The 23,551-nt window shown below is 40.2% G+C and overlaps 2 protein-coding genes across 4 annotated transcripts in view; one reads left to right on the forward strand and one right to left on the reverse strand.

Annotated features, from left to right (window-relative positions):
- The window catches only part of LOC135475169 (arf-GAP with coiled-coil, ANK repeat and PH domain-containing protein 2-like), a 45,678-nt gene that overhangs the window by 15,066 nt on the left and 7,061 nt on the right, over positions 1 to 23,551 (forward strand). For 2 of the 3 annotated variants that reach the window (XM_064754955.1, XM_064754956.1), the window contains 11 exons: positions 11,702 to 11,811; positions 12,782 to 12,934; positions 14,798 to 14,909; positions 15,508 to 15,605; positions 16,319 to 16,444; positions 16,825 to 16,989; positions 18,229 to 18,443; positions 20,502 to 20,618; positions 21,562 to 21,791; positions 22,687 to 22,796; positions 23,469 to 23,529. In XM_064754955.1, coding sequence (XP_064611025.1) covers positions 11,702 to 11,811; positions 12,782 to 12,934; positions 14,798 to 14,909; positions 15,508 to 15,605; positions 16,319 to 16,444; positions 16,825 to 16,989; positions 18,229 to 18,443; positions 20,502 to 20,618; positions 21,562 to 21,791; positions 22,687 to 22,796; positions 23,469 to 23,529 — 1,497 coding nt within the window. The remainder of the gene's footprint in view (positions 1 to 11,701; positions 11,812 to 12,781; positions 12,935 to 14,797; positions 14,910 to 15,507; positions 15,606 to 16,318; positions 16,445 to 16,824; positions 16,990 to 18,228; positions 18,444 to 20,501; positions 20,619 to 21,561; positions 21,792 to 22,686; positions 22,797 to 23,468; positions 23,530 to 23,551) is intronic. The other variant, XM_064754957.1, reaches the window with a different exon arrangement.
- Positions 1,955 to 5,532, reverse strand: LOC135475172 (leucine-rich repeat-containing protein 15-like). Its single transcript, XM_064754960.1, has one exon. It carries the CDS (start codon positions 4,968 to 4,970, stop codon positions 2,811 to 2,813), a length of 2,160 nt encoding a protein of 719 aa, XP_064611030.1. The 5' UTR covers positions 4,971 to 5,532; the 3' UTR covers positions 1,955 to 2,810.

A 23,551-nucleotide genomic window follows, 5' to 3' on the forward strand; every position in this document is an offset into this window, starting at 1 on the left:
TTTCACCTGGCAATGTGTGCAACTCTTACACAGTCACTCTTGCCGGTCACATTTATTTCCAGACAATGTACGAGTCAATAATACAGGAATTGTCTTTCAAACTGCAAAGACGTGCTAGTTTGTGGATGCCAACATCATGAAATAATGCAGTCTCTTGTTGGAAATAAATTATTGCTTTCTAAATATATGAGTACTGGATATTATACAGAGATAGATACATCTGAAGGTCAGGTGCAAATGATAACATATGGGAACGTTTCCCATTTGCAACCGTTACAAGACTTGCCATGATAGTATGGCAGAAAGAGAAAAAAGCTTGAAAGTTAAATGATTCGGATATAGTACAGTTTTATTACAGGGACTCTGGGAACTGATAATTAAGCCCTAATTATTTGTTTGACATGTTGTTTGCATATATCAAGTATCATGAGGCTCAGTAGAAGTGCAGAAGATCTTTTGTTCTTCACAAACCCTGGTAAATCTTTATTTTAAAGCTAATTTTTGATTTCAATTTCCTTAAAATTTTAAAAATGAAAACCTTTTAGAGCTCGAACATAACTGATTATACTTGCAAAGATAAACAGCAAACTGATAATCAATGGATCATGGCAGGGTTTTTGTTTAGGAGTTTGAAGTTTAACAGAGATGCTGTCGACAGGTGTTTGCCTTTCAATCACCAGGACTCACCAGGTTCAAACCGGGCCTTAAATTTCTGAAACAGAGAACCCCTCCATTGTTGTGTTCGATAATGCTCATGTCACGTCTACAAATTCTAACATTTTTGCAAGACCGCTAGCCTTCCACCAGTATGGTGTGCATTTCTGTACGTCACATACAACATGTCAGGGCTGTGGTATTCCCCCAACACTCCTCTTTTCTACATTTATAATACTGATCCCTATGATATACCTATAAGTGAAAAATTCTTGAGGAAGGCATTTATCAAGCAAATAAGCTGCCCTAATTCTTCAACGTTCTCAACCAACTCTGCAAGCAATATTTTGAAACATTCGTAGAGAACTATGGGGTGTAAATCATTTGTACAGTTTTATCAAGCTTGCATCTTTAATGACACAAACAAATCCCTTTTAATGTCATTTTCATAATATTTGTTTGCATAATTTCCACTGGATAAAGTGCTTTAGTGGTTGAGTTGGTTGAAGATTCACAGTAACGGGTATGTACATGTCCTTGTACATGAACATAGAAGAAACAGGTGAATGGTGTTTATTGCTTTGAACAAATTCATGTTATTCTGGCACTGTTTAGACAGGAATATGACCTTGAGGGACAGCGTTTATCAGATCTTATTTGGCTACAATGGCTACAGTGGCCATATAACTTACACCAAACAATTCGTGAGCGGTGAAGCATGTCGATCTGCATCATTTCACACTGTGCTTTTTCCTCAAGATCTCAATGGTCACGATGACTCTTGTCATGAGGTGACAAAACATGTTTACAAATCCTCTTTCGTGGTGAAAGTTCTTGCAATGGAGGTGGAAATAAATCTCTTCATTTTTCAGAAAATGATTATCCGTGCCATAAACACAAGTCAATTAACCACACTGGATGAACACAACTGCAGCTGATTGTTTCAGAAGCGTTATTCAGGAAGAAGGTACTTCAGAAGAAAATGAATGTTTTAAGAATGCTTCTATTTAATTTTTACTTTATTTTAAAGAAAAGACATTTTTGAGTAATCTTTGTATGAGTATAAATTCAAATTATGAGGAGGTAGAGTCAACTCGATGTTTGTACCCCTAAAGATTTTCATTCTGAAGCAAAAATAGGAGAAATACACATGTTGACTTGAACTTCACTTTAAAACTCTGCATAAAGCCAAGAATAATCATTAGTGTGGTACGAGAAAGTGTAATACAATTAGATGCATGATTAGGTGAATTCATCCAATGTGCATATATTTTATACAGGCTGAAGACAAATTGTCAATAGATATTCTTTTATTAACGAGATAGGCAAGTCACATATTAAATTGGACATATATTTTTCCTTTTTTTTTTTTAAGAGAACATTTCTTGAAAATTAAGTTCTGGTTTTTCAATTTTGACCCAAGAACTTGAACCATAAAATGCCAATTTAACAGCTTGAATCTTTAACCTTACACGCAGGGATATATGATATACATACATTAATTAATACAGTTGACATTTGTGTCGGTTTGAAGTCTCCTTCACACACTATGTTTCACTTTACCCGTGTCATTTTAACCTGATCTGTTAGGAATAAAACAGGTATTCAGGGCTACATTTTGAAATTAGACACGAAAAAGAAAATACAAAAAAGGAAAATTATTGGAGTGACAAATCAGGCATGTTGAAAAAAAAAAGATGGATTTCAGATTTATAATAAAGTGTCTTCAAGGTTCCCTTTTCAGGTGTGGTCAGATTATAAACGTGATTATGCATAATAAGTGGTTGTACCACACACATCTGTTTGAGAAAGTCTTGCACAAATGAGCATTCAATCCATATTTACATGTACCACAGATTAAGGCCTTCTGCTTGGCCTAGCTGTTAATAGTCCATACATTTGCACTGGAGCACACTACTTCTCAGCTTTAACTGTATAAGTATAACTTTATAAAAGTTTAACTTTAAGTATATTCCACTGGTAAGTCAGTTGTAACAGTCCACGTGTTTACAGATATATTTGTCCTGTGCATAAGCCTCCATCACAGCAAATATCTTGGTTTCGACTGTCATTTGGGAACAGTGATTCCATGAATCCATTTACCTTCTGGTACTCTGTAAGGCACAGTTTACCATTCATTAAAGCATTGTCCGCTCTTAGGTTACCTTCTTCTGTGCCTGCTCCCTCCACCGGGCAATTTGTTCAGCTTTTTTGTGTGGGTGCCTGATGTTCAGATTTTTGTAGTTGGCTGTTTTTTTGCCGGTTTTGCGCAGTCTTAACCTGTGGCGCCGACGGTTGTTCCTGCGGCGCTGATACTTTCTCCGCCTAACAACTGGCCATTTTTTGGCACCATTGGTTCCGGGAGCCACAGTGGAAAGTCTGTAGCGCCTACGTTTGCCTTTGTAGCGCCTGTAGAATGGGTTGTAGGGTCGCCGTCCCTGCCTGGCTGTGCTTGTGCGTTCCAGCTCTGTGGTCATCTGGGCTTCAGTGGTGGTAGGTTCAGGTGTTGTTGTTGTTGTTGTGGTAGTTGTAGGGGCTGTGGTTGTTGCCTCTGTTGTGGTTGTGGCCTCAGTTGTTGTTTTGGCCTCAGTTGTTGTTTTTCTGTCATCAGTGTCTCTAGTACCAGAGTTCTGCTCGTTCAGAGCACCTGGGGTGTCTTGCTGTTCTTCCTCCTGCACTGGTTCTATGAAATCTCGGTCTGCCACTTCCCAGACTTTCTGACCCTTGAGGTTGGCTGGGCTCTCACATGTCACCGGCTTGTCCTTGGAGAAGGTCACATCTGCTGAGAGCATCCAGTTTTTTAGCCACCTGAGACTTGTGTCACACATCCATGGATTGTCATCCAGGAGGAGCTCTTGCACATTTGGGACCAGCTCACGGATCTCTGGGGGCAGGGCACTAAGGTCACAGTACATCAGGTTCACCTTGGACGCTTTGGTCAGCGAGTGTAACGGCTTTTTCTGCAGCATCTTCATGATGCCTTTAGCCAGACCAGGGCTGTTGACCAGCTCGATGGTCTCCAGGTTAGGCATGGCATCCAGGAAGTTGTCTCCAATGTCTGTCATGGTAGACATGACATGGGACAGTCCCAGCTTGGTCACGTTCTGGAGGTCTTTGAATGTTCCCACTGGTATGGTCTCAAGCATGTTGTTGGAAAGGTCTAGGTAGTTGAGGTTGGGAAGGTCACTGAAGGTTCCGGGTTTTAGCTCCTTTACCCGATTCACCTTCAAGTCCAAAACCTTCAGATTCTGCATGTTGTTGAAAGCTCCAGCTGGAATCATCTCAATACGATTCATTTCCATGGATAAATACTCCAGCTGAGAATCATTCTTGAACATGGTTTCTTCCATTTCCTGAATAAGGTTGTTGTCCATGTAGAGTTTGGTTAGACTGGAGGGCAAGCCACGAGGGATGTACACCATCTTGTTGTGGCTCAGCCAAAGCTCCTTTAGGTGCTCCAGTCCACGGAACGTACGATACAAAACATTTGTGATCTGATTGTTGTCTAGCGCCAGTAACTGTAACCTTGTAATGTTGCGGATGTCAGATTCGTCAACAATGATGATCTTGTTTTTGCTGAGACGAAGGTCACTAAGCGTTGAGGGTAAGACATGAGGCACCTTTGTCAAGCTGCAGTTTGTGAAGTCAACCAATTGAAGGCGAGTGTTTGTAAAGTTCAAGCCCATTAACTCGGGTCCTAGCGGGTTATTTTGAATGAACAGGTAACGCAACCCTGAGATGTTCTTGAAGGCATCTCCATGGACTTGACTAATCTCATTGTTGCTCAAATCAAGCTGCTTAATTTTGGATGTCAATCTCAAGTCTTCATTCGTCAGTTGTTTCAGGTTGTTATAACCCAGGTTGAGAGAGCCCAAGTTTGGAGTGTGGTGTAACACCCCAGTTAACGTCTGTAAGGAGTTATAGGCCATGGACAGTGTCATGAGGTCACTCAAACCTTTAAATGTGTCTCTGTCAAGGTAGCGAAGGTGGTTTTGACTGACGTCTAGCGACATGAGATGTGGCGTGTGCAGGAACGTCCCAGGGGGAATGTCGTCTATAGAGTTCCTCGCCAGACTCAATATCTGCAGATTGTCCAGGCCTTGGAAGGCATCGTTCGGAACATTTTTGATGGAATTATCATCCAGACGTAGAACTGTGAGCGTGCTGGGGAAGTTATATGGAATATACTTCAGATTCCGTCCACTACAGTCTGCGACTTGTGCTGAACACTGACATTTCTCAGGGCAGGAGAGGACAGTGTTGATGAAACATAAGACCAGCAAAGCTAGTACACCCAGAGTGACTGTACAGCACATTGTCTTTGTCGTTGTTGTTACGGCTTTGACGTCCGACTTTCTGTTTCAATGCTACACAAACTTCTGTCTCACACAGAAACACAGAGCTTATCCATGGTGCAGCTTGATCCTCTGAACACTGCCTGCTCTTGTTGACTGTACCAAAACAGTGGAGCACTGGGAGTTGTTTATAGAAACTGTCCAGTTTAATTTTAGTCACTGACTGCAGAAGAATAGGTGTTGTTACTTCTCTTTGGTGTGGGGGTGCAGGGCTTATCTCCTCCGGGTCACAAGTCTTCAAGTTCCTGACCACCTGTACAAAAGGCTTGTCTGGGCTGGTGGGAATAGTGGGTGTTCAATGTCTCCACACAATCAGCTTATTACACAATGGGTCATTGTGGAACTTTGCCAAGTGTTGTCCACTGAGCTGCTGTGATATGCTGCAGTCACTCCCACACACACACATGCACACTAACTCTCTGTAGACACCACTGCAAATGTTTTGTGTTTTGTCAGCCAGCCAGTCAGCAGTATGGACTTGTAGTTCTGCATCCAGAGTAACAGTGTGCGCCCCAGCCCTCTGGCTGAGCCTATATATATTTTGGTGTTTTCCTCCTCCAGGCACTGATAGCCTGCAGCAGGTTTCTACTGCTTCAAGCTGATAAGAAGGAGTTATGTTACATGACAGGGCACCTTGCCTTTGCTCAGCCACCCCCTCCCTCCCCCCTCCTCTCCCCCCTCCTCTCCCCATCCTCTCCCCCTCCCCAGCCCCTTTTGGGCTGTCCTCACAGTCCCAAACTCTTGCTGAAGGATGGATGTGTGGGAAGTGGGGTGTAAAGAGTAAAGGAAATGATTTGTGGGGTGAACATGTGTTGATATTTACATAGTAATCTGATAGCCCTTTGATAAGGTCACATGGAACTGTTTTATTACCAGAGAAAAGCCTACATGTGCTTGTGCATGTATCTACCATTCCTTATAACTGTACATATACTGCACACAAACATGTCATTATTATAAATACCAGCAAGCACCTCATTTATTTTAATAAAAACTTGAGACTTGATTGGAGATAAAGGAATTAAATATTTTTTGATCATGTGATGTTAAAAAAGTTGTTTTACTTATTTCTGTATATCTTGGAGGCTTTAAATGCCCTGATCAGGCTTCAGAGGGACAGTGACACCAGTGGAATCATAAGTAGAGTGCATGTAAAAATGTAATCCTTGGGGTAACAATAATGTTCAATCCCTGAGTTGTTTTATTAATAACAAATTTAAAGGAGGGGCCTCTCTGGTCTAGTGATGATAGTGTGCCAGCAGCACAATGGGCCAGTGGCCTCTCACCAATGCAGTTACTCTGAGTTCGAGTCCAGCTCATGCTGACTTCCTCTATGGTGATATGTGGGAAGGTCTGTCAGCAACATGCGGATGGTCTTGTGTTTCCCTTGGACTCTTTCCCCCTTTTGCCTCCCACCGTAATGCTGCCTCCATCGTATAGATGAAATATTCTTGAGAGTGGTGTAAAACATCAATCAAAGAAGAGATAAATATAATTAAAGGAATCAAACCCAGGTCGAGTCATACCAAAGATTTTAAAAATGGTATTTGTTACTGCTTCTCTTGGCCTGCAGCACTGAATGCTGCCTCCACTGAAGTATCATGCCGAAGACACCAGGCATGACACCCCACCCAGTCACATTATACTGACACCAGGTCAGCCAGTCTTTGTTTCCATGCTCCAACCTTAGTGCTGAGCACCAAGAGAGGTAGCAACGAAGTACCACAAGGAGACACAATATTTGTATACACACCTAATGATTCCTCATATGACTGAAAAATAGTTAAGTATGGCACAAAAAACTCATAGTCATGTGTTTTGCTGGTATAGCGTTCTTCAGTCACTTCCTCATGCCTCAGTCTGTGAAGAGGAAACCTGTGCAATATCTGATATTGTTTTACGTGTTACGTTTGTTTTTCTGGAAATGTAGTTAGCAGGATTTTCATTCAACCTGTATAGTCAAGCATATAAAATATGCAGAAACACTTGATATCTTTGCTGTCATTAATTACTAACTAGTAAAAGTCCAACTGATGCTGACTGTGACAGTCTACCAGTGCACACAAGCTTCTGGCCCTGGGATCACGAAGCAATCTTTGACTTAAAACAAAAATTTAATCATTAAATTTGGTGTGTTCCTTTCCCTGATTTTAGGTAAAATTTGTCGTAAATAGAAATTGCTCAGAATTTATGTTGTCAAGCAATATATTGACCTTGTAACGTCAGAAATAACCAATTTAAGCTGATTTGAAAATCGGACTAAAGTCTAAAATCGCTTGGTGATCTCGGGGCCTGGTGTCAGAGCTTCCTGTGCGGGTCTGCTTTTCTTTATGGTGCACTAGCTGTCAGGTCTGCGTTATGTCAGGACGCGCTGTACACCTTAACTCTGGCTGGCTGTTTTGTTCTCCAGCAGAACAGTTCCTCTGCTGCACAGTCTCGCTGTATACAAATAATGAAGCAGCGTCTACATGTACACACGGCTTGCACAGGGTACGGCCATCCACTCACGTACATGCTAATTTCCCCTCTTGTGTGTAGATCTTCATAGTACATGTATATAGCCGTGTTATTATGCTGTGATGAACAATACAGTTTTATGTCCCTAATAAATGTTGAATTGAATGCGTTTATACCAGTAATTCTGGGGTGCCCAGTGCAAAGCAAAATACCTGCTTTTGTAAAGGAGCCATGTACATGCTTGGGTGACCAGGGTTGGTTTACTGATGAAGAGGGCTTCTGTGACTCTGGAGCTAATGCATTTTCATAGCTAAATAAATGTTGTGATGAGACACTTTGCTCATGTAAATCCAAATTCAGTGGTGAATATTTTGATGCTAATCCCCCCTCCCCTCGCCTGGGCTGCAGTCAGTTCTTTTCAATATATCAGGCAAAACAGTCTTTTCTTTCAAATTGCAATGGAAAGTCTCTCTTCTTAGTTCAGTTACATCATAATCAGCTGTTGAAATTTCTTAAATTAAGAAAATAAGGCATATTAGATATTAAGCTAACAAACGAACTGATTCAACATTAATTGTTTCATGTTCTTGTCGCTCAGACTATATACATGTAAGTGTTTGGATCTTGGCACTTAGTTTGATCAGAAGGGCAGAGGTCTCTCTTAAAGTTGTAGCAGCTTAATTCAAGAACTTCATTCGTCTGTTTTCTACGCTCAGTATCATTTACAATAATCACTAAAAAATATGTGTTTTAATTCAAATTCTAAAATCTGCATAAAGCAATATCCACAAAAAATTCGTTTGTAAGATTGGGAAATTTGTACACCTACATGTACATATTAAAAACGTGTTTGACTTCATCTTTTTTGACTTTTGCTTGCCAGCCACATGTGAACCTAGCTTGTGTTGTATACTGGTTTGGTATTTCCTAAAGCCGTAGTAGGTGTAATGTACCTAATCTGGAACAGCTGTAACCTACAAAACACAACATGTGCTCTGCTTGTAGAGCCCATGCAATTCTCTGATACAGGATATGACTTTTATATTAAAGAGGAAGTCTGCTGCTGGGTATTTTGTAGGGGAATAATTTGTGCCCAAGTAATAAAGTTGATCAAGGAAAGCCCTTCTTCACGGGCCAGATCTCAGTTGACTGAAATTAAATCTGTGTACAACATTTTTCAGCAAAAAAAAAAAAAATGCAACAGATTGTGCTGTTGATCGCACAGTAAACACGTAGTGGTGTTGAAATCAAGGTTGTACCTCACCACAGTGTAAGCTTGTCTCTAATGTGGGAGCATTAGAGTTCAAGTCCAGATTGGGTCTTGCTGATAAAGCCTTCAGAGTTTGCAAGCTTTGCACTGTCTCAGTGCACACATTCAGCATAGTTGTTAAAGCAGTGCACTGAATCTGACAGAAGGATCCTTTAGGTGTCTTCCACACACATGGTTTTGCAAAAGGCACAGCACTGAAAACAGTTTAGAGTTACATGCATGTGTCAATAAATTACAGTGAACAAATTATTGTTAGTTTTTGTTGGTTTGTCATATGTTTCTCATCAGCTACACAGGTCATGTTTTTGTACAAATCTCCCCAGTACAGTCTGAGGTTAAGGTGTATATGTAACCAGGCAGCTGTCAGGCAATAAAATAATCAGTCTTGTTGATGTAAATTTACCAAACAGTTATAAAAACATCCCTGTTGTAAATGCTAAAGTGTTGGGTTTTTTTTTCTTTAGCCTAAATACATGTATCTAAATTTCTAGATAAAAAAAAAATTTCTGACTGGCAGAATTGTGGCCCACATTAGCATACAGTTGTTTGCATTTACCCCTTCACTTTCACATTTTGAAAATTTTGGATACATGTAGTTTGTGATCATTAGAAAATGAAAATAAATATCATCAGAAATGAAAAAGTGAATTATACTGAGTAAATGTTGAGATGCAATACTGCTGTATCAGAATGTTTTTATGGATGGCCTGATGATCATAGTGGGCAGGAAACATCTGTGTTATCTTAAACTAATATCCTGTTACACTGGCACAGTTAGCTAGCTACACTTGGCATTGGGTGATGTGCTGGGATTCAAATGCATGGGCGGGGCCTCCGTGGCTCAGTCGGTTAGCGCGCTAACGAAGCGGACCCAGGAGCCTCTCACCAATGCGGTCGCTGTGAGTTCAAGTCCATCTCATGCTGGCTTCCTCTCCGGCCGTAAGTGGGAAGGTCTGTCAGCAACCTGCGGATGGTCGTGGGTGGAAACCGGGCAGAGCCCGGGGGAACCCAGGCTGTGCCCGGTTTCCACCCACCATAATGCTGGCCGCCGTCGTAAAAGTGAAATATTCTTGAGTACGGCGTAAAACACCAATCAAATAAATAAATAAATCAAATGCATGGTAGTGGTATCCACTAACATGTATGAATAACCTATTGTTCCAGGAAATATTTCCCAGCCAGACTGCAGGGATCATGTGATTACGGCAAGAAATATGTTGGGCAGGGTTTTAGTTTGCTTTCCTACATTGATCATGTCAGTATCAAGTCTGACTCCCCAGTTGCCAATTACTTGTGATGCTTACAACATACTCTTCAAGCGATCATAGATACCTACATGTACACCTGTACATGCTCTGGAATTACACATGTTTCAGTTCATAGTTAATTTGAACAAAGGTCCCTTTCACACTCTCTGGGTGAATAATTAAGTTACTTGCATGTGCATGTATATCAAGATTGATATGAAAATAATTGTACAAGCAAGAAAGGCCAATTAGTCGTGTATCTTTAGTAATTAATTCACCATCAGGTGTGTTTAACAGCCAAATTACACAGTCTGATTTAAGTGTTGTGAAATGCTGGTATCTGCACTGGCAGGTACTCTTTTGTTTGCCTTGAGGCTCTAATGATCGATCACTCTTAATACATGTATCTGCACACAGACCTTGGCTGATGATGTTTGTAATGTAGGCCTGTAAATCTAGATCCTACTAGTATAATTCCATTGCTTTCAGATTACTGCCAGAATGTTTACCAGGTATTTTAAAAGTGTGTTACCCTTAAAATGTAAGTAGTCTTGAAGACAAAATTCACTAAGAGACACAAGAACTGTATAAGATCAAGAGGTTTAGGGCGGGGGGCCACCACTCATTTCTGCCTGCAAGCATTGTGTGTAATTAAGCTATTTCACATAGGAGTTGCTTGGTCTAATTACCCCCAACAGAGTTAGTAAGCCTGAAAACTAGGCTGACCTTTGCCCTCATAAAAATTGGCATGGTTTAATAGTGTTTTTTACATGAATATGAAAACATAGTGGCATGCAAATTTACAAGCATGCATACATCACATGTACCATTATGCTGTACCTGGTAATCTGGTCCCTGGTCGTTTCTATTGCTATACTCACTTCACTTCCCAAGTATGGTTTGCCATAGTAGACAAATGTCCTTTCTCTGGCAATTTGTTGCCACATATTCAGTTTGAATTTTATATACTTCTTTTTTATTTCAAGGCCATCTTTATGTTAATGCAGTAAAGCCAAAATACAGATTTTCATCATGTATGCATTGCTTGCAGTCTTGCTGAGCTGTGGCATTAGAACACCTTTGAACAATTCAGGTTTGACCTTTGTCTACAAAAACTACACTGCAGTGATAATATATCCAGGAGGTGTATGTAGATTGTCTGCTGATACAGGCCCTATAACTACAGTTGTATATCGTCTTTGGTACTGCTAATCTAGACAGTGTGTGCTGCTTTGCAGCCCTCCTCAGCTGATGATTTTGATGGGGAAAGTCTTAAATATATCAATGTCCATATAATACTGCAATCAAATCCGACTAAACACCAACCTCATCTGCAGGTATGTGCAGAATACACAGAAATAGCCTTAAAAACATCTGCCCCATCTATACCCAGGCTCGCACTACCAGGTGTGGGTTGACTGTAATCTGTACATTATTTATTTGATTGGTGTTTTACGCCGTGCTCAAGAATATTTCACTTATACGATGACAGCCAGCATTATGGTGGCAGGAAACCCGGTATAGCCCAAGGGATACCCACGATCAGCCGCCGGTCAGACTTTGTATGTGATAGGAGATGACACTCTGATCACCAGCAGGGCCTACAGTCCACCTGACCTTCACAATGTTGTATAATCAGTGCACTTGTGTCCAGTGTAAAATATGGCCTATCTCATAGACACATGATCACAGCTGATGTTGTTGTTTGTATGTCACAGGAGATGACAATCTCGTCACCAGTACAGCCCCAGAAGCAGGCAGAAGACAAGGCACGAATAGAGGGATATCTCTTTAAACGTACCAGTAATGCCTTTAAGTCCTGGGTGAGGTAAGAAACCTTTAGCAAACTCAAATCCCTAACCAAACAGATGGCCTTTTTTAATGCCCAATAGAACAATTCTGACTGTTTATTAAACACCTGGCTCTGTTGTTCAAGATTGTATAAGCTAACACCGATACGAAGTGACGTAATATATTTAAGATTTTAATATAACTAAGCTGCCAGTACATTTGTATTCAGACCACATGGAACAGAGCAGATTTACTTTATGTTTAATATACTGTTACTCACTTATTTTTGGATCGAGTACAAAATTGAAGACTTAGCTTAAAATTATGTCTGGTATGAAGTGTTCAGACAGTTTTGAACAATTTGCACATTTTTCTTGAGGCATTAGAAAAGGTGCGGTGAACTTCAGCTTCCAATTGCTCGTTTTCTCTTTTTCTCATAAAGTTTTTCATATTAAAAGGTGCATTTTTTTCTGCCTTTGATATATCTGGCTGCTGTAGACTCTATACATTTGATGCATATATATATATGCATGTATTCCTAACCTTAAATGGTGTTATATACTCTCTCCGCTTACTTTGTGCAGGTAAACGTGAATGGCATCATTATTTTTTCTTCCCTGTTACAAGATTTAAATGATTTGGTCCATGACCTGGCTCAGTTTTCATTTTTTTGTGTCAAAGAGACCAGTGCAGTGTGTCATTCTTCAGTTAGTCTGATAACAACCTTGCTGGCATAAAATGTCTACTCTATGGATGAATTTTGGTTAAAACCTGTAACCAGTGAGGACGTAGGTTCACATCCAGCTGTCATTGTACAGCAATGACTTTTAAGTGAGAAAGTTTGTCAGGTACTTTGTGAAGGGTAATAGTTAACTCAGAGAATACTGCATTCCTCCACCAATGCTTACCTAAAGTCAAAACTCTTTGGTGAAGTGTTAGACAAATAAATGAGTGTCCATGACATGTATGTAACCTCTTGACTGATGTGTTGTTGTTGTTATCGTCAGGCGATGGTTCAGCATCCAGGAACGTAAGCTGGTGTACAGGAAGCGTACCAAGGACACCTGGACTGTGATGGAGGAAGACCTGAGGTTGTGCACGGTCAAACCTGTCTACGACCTGGACAGGAGGTTCTGCTTTGAAGTTCTCTCACCTGCCCGGTACGCTGCGCTAACAAGCATTGTGTCAGTCATGGACCATTTACACAAAGCTTATGTCATAGTTTGCTATAAAGAATGGATAACCATTTGTGGAAAGGGAATAACAGTAAAGTACATGTATTAGTGAGTGTTACATCCACTGCAGTGAAATTCAGTTCCCAAGGCAGACTTAATGATTTTAGATTCCTCCAGAATGATAATGATGGGGTTTCCGTCAGTGAGACAGTATTTAATTTCCTCCATCTGAGGCAGTATTTAATTTCCTCCTGGGAGGCAGTATTTGATTTCCTCCAGGAAGGCAGTATGTAATTTTCTCCAGTGAGGTAGTATTTAATATCTTCCAGGGAGGCAGCATTGAATTTCCTTCATTGAGTCAGTGTTTGATTTCCTCCACAGAGGCAGTATTTAATTTCCTCCAACTGAGGCAGTATTTGATTTCCGCCAGGAAGGCAGTATTTAATTTCCTCCAACTGAGGCAGTATTTAATTTCCTCTAGTGAGTCAGTATTTAATATCCTCCAGTGAGTCAGTATTTCATTTCCTCCAGTGAGTCAGTATTTCATTTCCTCCAGTGTGTCAGTATTTCATTTCCTCCAGTGAGTCAGTATTTCATTTCCTCCAGTGAGTCAGTTTTTGATTTCCTCCAGTGAGTCAGTATTTGATTTCCCCCAGTGTGTCAGTTTTTGATTTCCTCCAGTGAGTCAGTTTTTGATTTCCTCCAGTGAGTCAGTTTTTGATTTCCTCCAGTGAGTCAGTATTTGATTTCCTCCAGTGAGTCAGTATTTGATTTCCTCCAATGAGTCAGTATTTGATTTCCTCCAACTGAGGCAATATTTAATTTCCTCCAACTGAGGCAGTATTTAATTTCCTCTAGTGAGTCAGTATTTAATTTCCTCCAGTGAGTCAGTATTTAATTTCCTCCAGTGTGTCAGTATTTGATTTCCTCCAGTGAGTCAGTATTTGATTTCCTCCAGTGTGTCAGTATTTCATTTCCTCCAGTGAGTCAGTATTTCATTTCCTCCAGTGAGTCAGTTTTTGATTTCCTCCAGTGAGTCAATATTTGATTTACTCCAGTGTGTCAGTTTTTGATTTCCTCCAGTGAGTCAGTTTTTGATTTCCTCCAGTGAGTCAGTATTTGATTTCCTCCAGTGAGTCAGTATTTGATTTCCTCCAGTGAGTCAGTATTTGATTTCCTCCAGTGAGTCAGTATTTGATTTCCTCCAGTGAGTCAGTATTTGATTTAATCCAGTGAGTCAATATTTGATTTCCTCCAATGAGTCAGTATTTGATTTCCTCCAACTGAGGCAATATTTAATTTCCTCCAACTGAGGCAGCATTTGATTTTCTCCAGTAAATCAGTATTTAATTTTGTCCTGCAGGCAATAATGGGTATCCTTCGACAAAGCAGCATATGGTTTCCTCTAGCAGCATGAAGGAGGCAGTATTTTGTTTCCCCGGAGAAGGCAATATTTATTTTCTCTTCAAGGCAGTATTTGTTTTTCTTCAACAAAGCATTGTCTGGTTTCCTCCAGCAGTACATTATTTTTTTTCCTCCAACAAGACAGTGTTGGTTTCTTCCAGAAATACATTATTTGGTATCCTGCATGAAGACACTATTTGGTTTCTCCAAACCAGGCAGTGTTGTGTTTTACAGCAATTCATTATCTGATTTCATTCAGCAAGGCAGTGTTTGGTTACCCCTGATTGGGAAATGATTGGTTTCCTCCAGAGCTAAATGCTACATGACTTCTTCCATTTCGTTAAATGCTGCATTTCTTTTAGAACTGCTTGACATAGCTGAAACTAGTGGAAGGACTTCCTGATATATAATTATGTTGTGAATGATTGTGTTTTGTATTTGCAGGTCCCACATGTTACAAGCTGACTCAGAGGCAGAATGTCAGATGTGGATGACAGCCATACAGGACGGGGTGAACCGTGCCTACAGAGAAACCTTATCTGGGCAGGACACAGAGGTAAACACCATGCACATGTCAGTGGGAAGGGTTATATCTGATATAAGAGAAAATTCATAAAGTTAGTGAAAGTGTGAGGACTGCTTCGGTGGCCTAATTGTTAGAGAGATTGTCTCGAATTGTGGAGATCAGGGATCAAACTCAGTTGCTGCCTCGCATGGTACTCAGCATGGAGAGGTTAGAGCGAGGAAACCGGACTAGATGGCACGGTGTCAGTATAATGTGACTAGGTGGGTTGTTATGGCTGGTGTCTTCAGTATGATACTTCATTGGTGACATGGACTCGCCCTGCCATAAGAACACACTATATGAACAAACACAACTCCTTGTCATCATATAACTAAAAAATTGCCAAGTACATGTATGAGGTAAAAACCCCAAGCCATACATACACAACAGTGAGCAAGGTTTGAGCAGCTTTGCAGTGCTTATACTGGCAGGTGCTGGTGGAAATTTCGCACTTAGGTCAGGTTGTGCTATGCTATATATGTGTAGATCCGAGTTCCAATCCAGTGTAACCCACATACACTGTAGTACTCTTTTTCGTCCATTACATAAAGAAAGTATAATGAGGTTCTCTGTTCCTTGTTTCTTCCAGGAAGAGGCTGCAAATGATTCGAGTCAGCCTGGGGCACAGGCAGACAGTGTACAGGGAGATAACTCTACCCTACAACCCAAACAAACCACAGCCCAAAGGTAAGACTTCACACTTTACACAAGTAAACTGGGAAGTGAACAAAATTATGTACAAACTTCAGACTGTCATCTTTAATACCTTGTGATTTTGATGCTATAGCTTTCAAAGATTCAGCATAATGCCAAAGTAGGTATTTTAGCAGTTTTTTTTATCCATATTGTTGCAGTAAAGTTGTAGAAGGTTTGTTTGATTTGTTTGATTGGTGTTTTATGCCATACCCAAGAATATTCCACTTATACGATGGCAGACCTGCCCACGTATGGCCGGAGAGGAAGCCAGCATGAGCTGGACTTGAACTCACGGCGATCACATCAGTGAGAGGCTCCTGGGTCATTACGCTGCGATAGGGCGCTAACCAACTGAGCCACGGAAGCCCCCATTTGTGGAAGAGAACAATTCAACTTAGACCTGAAGAGCTGAAAGTATTACGTATGACCGTGACCATGGCCAGTAAGCTGGTTGGCTAGCTCTCATAAATGTGCATAGACTGTTCACAATTGGTAATAGTTAAAAATACTGACAGTACAAGTGTGTGAAAAGTTTCAGAAATGGACTGCCTTATACTGAGACACAATATTAGAGACATCACCTTATCCATGTGAGAGTGATGCATTGTGAGCTCAGAATTCTAGGACTGACTTTTTTTCATGTTGTCTTTGCTCAGATAAGCCTGGTGATCACACTGAGACGAACCTGTTGTTTTCTGTTACAGACGTATGGAGTTGCTATTCTCGTTGCCTGGCAACAGTCGATGTTGTGATTGTGGCTCCGCAGAACCCCGTTGGGCCAGTACAAACTTGGGCATCACACTCTGTATAGAATGTTCAGGTTTTCACAGGTGAGCGTAAACTTCACCATCACACATTGTTACTCACAGGTGAGCATATATACCCCCAATTTTAGCAGTGTTTTGGCCATAATGTGGTGAGAAAGTCATTGAAGCATCACAGCATTTTGAAAATGAGTACACACCTGGGCATCACGCCCTTTACAGAGTGTTCAGATTTTCACTATTCACTATTCGCTGTGCTTTATGCAGAAACCCAGAAACCTTATGGCTCTCCTGTACACATAAGTGATAAAATAAAGTCTGGTGTTAAACAGGTAAATACCTTCATAAATGCCTGGTAAACTAAATGATTATCTGAAGTGAAGCCTAAAGAATTGGCCCGTGCCAACCTGCCTGATCTTACCTGGACAGTTATTTTGTCTGTACAGGAGCTTGGGGGTACACATCTCTAAGGTGCGCTCTATAACTTTGGACACCTGGGAACCGGAGCTCCTCAAGGTCATGACAGAACTTGGCAATGATGTGGTCAACAAGATCTATGAGGCACGAGTGGACGAGTCATTAGCAACTCGGGCAACATCAGATTGTAAACGGTGAGTTGATTTTGGCGGTTCTGCAATCATGTGGTTACTCTGGGAATATCTCAACATTAGAGTTTCATGTTCATGTACGTGGATCTATAGCTGCTAGGGCAATATCAAAATATAACTGTCGCTGAGTATTGGTGAGTGTTATAGGTTGGTATTTATTTATTTATTTGATTGGTGTTACATCACACTCAAGAATATTTCACTTATACAATTGTGGCCAGCATTATAGTGGGAGGAAATTGGGCAGAGCCCCGAGGGAAACCCACGGCCATCTGTACGTTTGCTGACAGACCATCTCAGTGAGGTAATTTTTCCATTCGAACTGGATGTATCAGTAGTGCAATCTGTGTACAGCACAACTGGCCCATGAATCGATCTACATGAAGCCAAGCTAAGCAGCATTATATCCTGTCATTTCTTTTAGGGTTTTCTTTCTTTTATTTTTGGAAATGTTGAGGGATGCAAGGTGGATATTTCATACATCTGAATTCTAATTGAAGATTTTTGGCAAAATATCAATCATGACAAATCCAGTTGACTTTTTGCTGTTGTATTTAAATGGCCCAAATAATTATCTCTCAGAAAGTGTCAGTCTCAATTATTTACTTGATACTGTTCAAAATCGGTAATAAAATTTTGTAAAATTTATAAACCAGAGCCTGGTTGTTCAAATTGGTTTAAGACTTAATACCAGATTTAACAATATTTATTTCACTTATATCACGGCAGCATTGAAAGCCGTGCTGCGTGTTAACCCCCTCGGCCACGGAGGCTCCGATTTAACTTAAAGCCAAGTCTTCAATTTTGTACTTTCCATAAAAAAATTGTGTAACATTATATTAAATATGAACTAATACTGCTGCTGTTGTACTTTGACTTCGGAGAAGTGCATTGGCTGGTGAGTTTGGCTAAAAATTTAAATGTAAAATATGACGTAATACACTTTCGAACAGCTGGGCCCAGGTCATAATATTCTTAAACATTAGAATCACTTTAACACTATGAATAGTACAGGTAATGGTACTTACTGAAAAAGCAATAATTTGAGTTGTTCTTGATAAATACAGAAAATTTAAATTGAAATCTTACAGACCTTATGAAGCATATATGGTTTTCAGGCAGAGATGAAGTATTTTACTTGTACATGTATGTGTCCTGTTTCATTGATAAATCTTCAGGCTTACATGTATAATTTCATCATTGTATAGCACTACTTTAACTTCTTTTTTTTTCAAATTATAGGTCTGTCAGAGAGGCATGGATCAAAGCCAAGTATGTTCAGAAGGCATTTGTGTCAAAACTACCCGGTCCTTCAGACAATAGGTCACCAGAGGGACGCAGGATACGTGGCTGGAGCGTTTGCCGCAAAACACGGCGATCTCCAGCAAGGTCGCTATCCAAGGAAACATCAGAGTCTGAGGATGACAAGCTGGATGTGACAAGTGGCTTGTTAGAAGGTGAGAAGAGTGGCTAGTTAGAAAGTGAGAGGAGTTGTTAGACGGTGAGACCACTGGACTGTTAGAAGGAAAGAAGAGTGGCTAGTTAAATGAGACCCTTCGTCGTCATATGACTGAAAAATTGTTGAGTGCGACGTTAAACCCCAAGCACTCACTCACTAAATGAGACCCTTGATAGAAGGTTAGACAAGTCCCTTGATAGAACATGGGACAAATGGCTAGATAGAAGGTGAGATGAATGACTAATTAGGTTAGACAGGTGGTTTGATGGAAGATGAGACAAGTGTCTTGTAAGAAGGTGAAACTAGTGGCTTGTCAGAAGGTGTGGTTGCGTGTGTGTTTGTGGGAGAAGAACTCCAGTATAGTTTTGATAAAGCAAACCAATCATGTCACTCATCAGACTAATACAGACCCACGGCAAAACTTAAGTTCAAATCAAACCATGGCAGCAGACTGTAGTTAAGCTATTGTATTTATTACCACTCCCTAAGTAGGTCACTTTGTATTACCACTCCCTAAGTAGGTCACTTTGTATTACCACTCCCTAAGTAGGTCACTTTGTTTATGGATTTGTTGGTGGTTTTATTACATGTATGCTGTTTTTTCTTTCATTTCCGTCTTTAGTGTGTGGTTAATATTTTACATTTGATTTGGATTTTGTAATTTAAGCCTCTATAGTCACTGTGCATAGTCACATACACTTACCTAACATATGCTATATTTAGACTGCATTCAGTAGGAAGTGACATGTACTATTAAAGATTTCATATTTTTTAATGAATAACCTGTCTTCTGTTTTATCCAAGTTTTGTTGTATTATAGAGGTTCACATCTTGATGTACTAAAATTATGAAGTTTGAAAAAAAGCATATGCATTAGTATAAAGTTAAATATGGAATTTTCATTTTCTTTTTGTTTATGTTGTTAGCCTTTTTCCTTGTTTTATTTTGTTGTGTTTTATTTTATTTACAGTGCTTAATCATGATATGTTGGTCTTTTGCGGCATGATGTATTCCTCTGCTTGTTCTTTGTGTTGTTCTGTTTGTATTATGTTATGCACGTTGATTGGAATGTCTGCTGTACATGTACTTGCATGTACTTGTAAAGAGCTACTTTAGGCTGGAAATAAGTTAACCAAAGTTTGACTTTTCATGATTGAGAAAATTTAATCTGTCTTCCAGTACTTGGTATGATTTGTTTGTCATACGCTCCTAAAAATATATGATAATTTTGGCCTGATACATGTACTTATTTCCCAGCATGCAATGTGTGTTTGATAGTTCTGTATGCTGGTGTTAGTATGTAGCATTTTGCTTAATGGGTTTATTGGTTACTATACTGTAGCACTTGCTATTTCAGTTATTTCTTCTTTTATGTTCAAATGTCTGGAAATTACTTGTACTTCGCTTTTAACCTGGACTAATATTACTTGATCGCAGTTGAAATTTTCTGAGCTTGTTAACATTCATTCAGATTTGAGAAGAATAAAAACCAAATAAAATTACATCCCGGTCTAAATGATGTAAGTGTTGATTCATGATCAACATGTGCCATACAAAATGTTGCATTTTAAGACTTTTATGTGACAAATTTTCAAATTTTTGAACAATAAATCAGCTATTTCCATTTTGGAATGTGCGAACAGAATTGATTCCAGTTACTAAATTATCCCCCAGTACTAGAGACACTCTCTTGGAAATAGATTGAAAAAAAATGGGAAAATTGTTTGAATTTATATCCCTTACATGTACATAACCATGAACAGTGTCTTCAGCATACTTAAACAGTGTCAAGAAAGATTCTGGTACACTCAAAACTGCATTCTGTGGTAATTGTGTTTCAGTAATTGCATATACTGAACGCTCCACATACTGTGAAAACAAGGCTTAATTGCATATGTACAGTGTAGTAGAAGCATTAAAATACTAACATTAAAATACTAATTGTCCCTGCCCCCGGTCGATTTCACCCCCCACCACTCTTCGCCCTGCGCTGTGTGTGGACGTGCGTGTTGGCTTGATCTCTGTGGCACACCCCTTGTTGTTTCTCTTCCTACAGCTGTCTTATCTGTGTCATCAGATGGTACCGGCAAGGACAACGACAGCGGTATAGGGGGCAGTGCTAACGATATGCTCGTCTTTGGTACGGGCTTGCTCAAGTCAGATATCAACCGCAGTAAGTACATCCACAAACCTGTCACTTGGAGGTGGAGTGATAGTGCAGTTACCATAGCTACATGCTGTTTTAATATATGCATGGGTTGGAATTTTTTATATTTTTTTTTATTTTCATCATTATGGATGCACCTGTACAATGTGCTTTCAACATGACACAGATGACAAACTCTGCCGGCCTGAAGAATTTGGTCCAGACTTACAGCTTGCTTCCTTCTGAATTGCGCGTGCTAGCTGCATGAGTATGACACGTGTGCCCTGAGCTAGTGGGCTTACATGTACATGTTCAAGACAAGTGTGTCGTTGTCATATGACTGAAAAATTATTGAGTACGACGTTTAACCCCAAGCACTCACTCAAGACAAGTGTGACTGGAGAATCAAATTCTCCCTCAGCATGGAGGCCCAGTAATTTTAAATTTGTCAGATAAATAATTTGACTTTCACTGAAGCTGTGCACAGCCCCACACGCTGCATTATTATGCACTGATATTATTGTTTGTAGCTATGTGTTGGGTGATACATGTAGGCATAAATTATGTAGCCGACACTTAAAGATGTATTTCTTAGTTCAAGATTTATTATCTTTACTGAAACTGAGGCATGCATGCAAGTAAGAATGTTTATTTTGTCTTTATTTCCTCTTATTCTTCACATGTACTTCATGCATGATGACATGATTGAAAACCTGAGGTGTTGGTGGACTGACCATTGCATAGACTATTCTGCCAGGTGACAAGTATATTGAAAAGAATGTCAAAAGAAAAAAAAATGATATTAAAGTATTGAAACTTTGTTGGTACCTTGTGCTGTTTGACTGGACAGTCCTAGAGCATTTCTGGGAATTTGGTTCTTGTATGCCTTGCCAAACAAAAAAGGAAAGAAAATGTACAGAAAGGTCAGGCATGATTATATATATATATACTGAATGTTCCATCGATTCAGGTCTGGATTTAGAAAGCTCTGAGGACTCATGTGAAGATGAAGTGGATGATATGAAATCTACGACATCTTGGGAGGATGTGAGTAAGCTGGACCCCAACACACTGCTGTTCAAAGCCGCGCAGGCGCGTAACCTTCCTGTGATGCTGGAGGCACTGGCCCACGGTGCTGATCCTAACTGGGTGAATGAGGACGACGAGGGTAAAACACCTCTCATCAAGGCTGTTGAGACAGTGAGTCAACCTGCAGTGCACGATAGGACATTATTTTTACATGATTCAGGGCCGTAGGAAAATTCAGACGCCACTGAAATATCACTGCTGAAATGAAAGAGGTTGAGTGCATTAAATTTTTTTTTTCTGACACATCTGCTAAAAGAAGTCAGTGAGATCTTTGTATATAAATGTCTGGTTTTAGATTTAATATAAAGTAATTACCTTCAGTTTGAACAATGTGAATCACTGAAGTGTATATTGTACAGACATGTTTATAAGTGTACGTCTCGTGTTATGACTTCCAGCAGGGAGTCTTAGGAAGGAGTTTGTGTGTGAATGCTTTTTTATTTGTTTGCTACTTAATGCCATAGTCAGGAAGTTATCTCTGATATAATGTTGGGCAAGTTAATGGGTGGAGGAAACCAAAGTAAACCGTCAACCTGCTGCAAATTACTGGCAAACCTTTCCATATGTAACGTACAAACGTGCACACCATTATTGGTTGAAGGCAAGTGGTCTTCAGCAAACATTAGACTGAACGAACAGTCACATGACCACCATACGCAGCTTATTGTCTCACCAAAGCAGTGAGAGTAGGGGAACCTACAAATTCCCTGACCAAGGTATGTTAGAAGTGGAGTATTGAAGGGCGTGCTAGCGCAGCGTAATGACCCAGGAGCCTCTCACCAATGCGGTCGCTGTGAGTCCAGCTCATGCTGGCTTCCTCTCCAGCAGGGATGTCTGCTAGCAACCTGCGGATGGTTTTGGGTTTCCCCCTGGCTGTGCCCGTTTTCCTCCTACCTAATGCTGGCCGCCATCGTAAGTGAAATATTCTTGAGTGCAGCGTAAAACACCAACCAAATAAATAAATAAATATTCAGGTGTCCATTTGTCTGTCTGTGTACTGTTGCAGGGTTCCCTAGCAGCCTGTGAGTTCCTGTTGTTGAACCTTGCTAAGCTGGACAGGAAGGACAAGTATGGACAAACACCATTACACCACGCCACACTGCTGGGTCACACTGGGTGAGAGAAATTGTGTTCAGTGTAATCTAAAGCTTAATTTTCAGCATCAGTACAATATTGAACACTTTTCAGCATCTGTGATTTACAAAATAACTATTTGAAACAAGATCTTTGAAGATGTAGGCTCTGGGGTCTCCAGCATTTTGTTCCATAGTATCTATTTCTGACCAGCAGAACAACTGATAATTTAGCGTGTGATTATTGGTCAAAATGTATTGGAACATAGCAAAGTGTGATGTAATGCCCAAATCATTTTCTGTGTAGACTGATAAAATTATACTTTTTGCGACACCCTGAAATTTGCCAATCCAACCAATGTAGTTTTATCTCCATGATTAAATTATAAAGGGGCATAAAATGCTGCAAGTTTCTCTTTCATATGCCAAAAAGTTGATGAATTAGGGTAGCTAAAGTAGTTATGTAGGATATCTCAACAACACATGGTTGCGTGTTAGGAATCTCCCAATAACACCTCTCATTGCTATCTGTGAGGAATCTGTCAGAAGCACCACATGTGGTCATGTGTTAGGAATAACAAGGATAACAAGAAGTGGCTGTGTGTTAAGAATCTATCAATAACACCACTTGGCTGTGTTAGGAAGCTCTCAGTAATAGATCTGGTTGTGTGTTTGGAATCGTTTAATAACCCTTCATGTGGTTGTGTGCTTACAGTCAGGTGTGTCAGTTTCTGAAGAGAGGTGCCAATCAACAAGCTCTGGATAACAAAGGCAGGGTAAGTGTGACTACAGAAGAGT

The sequence above is a fragment of the Liolophura sinensis genome, chromosome 9 (genome assembly GCF_032854445.1).
Source record: "Liolophura sinensis isolate JHLJ2023 chromosome 9, CUHK_Ljap_v2, whole genome shotgun sequence".
Taxonomy (NCBI): domain Eukaryota; kingdom Metazoa; phylum Mollusca; class Polyplacophora; order Chitonida; family Chitonidae; genus Liolophura; species Liolophura sinensis.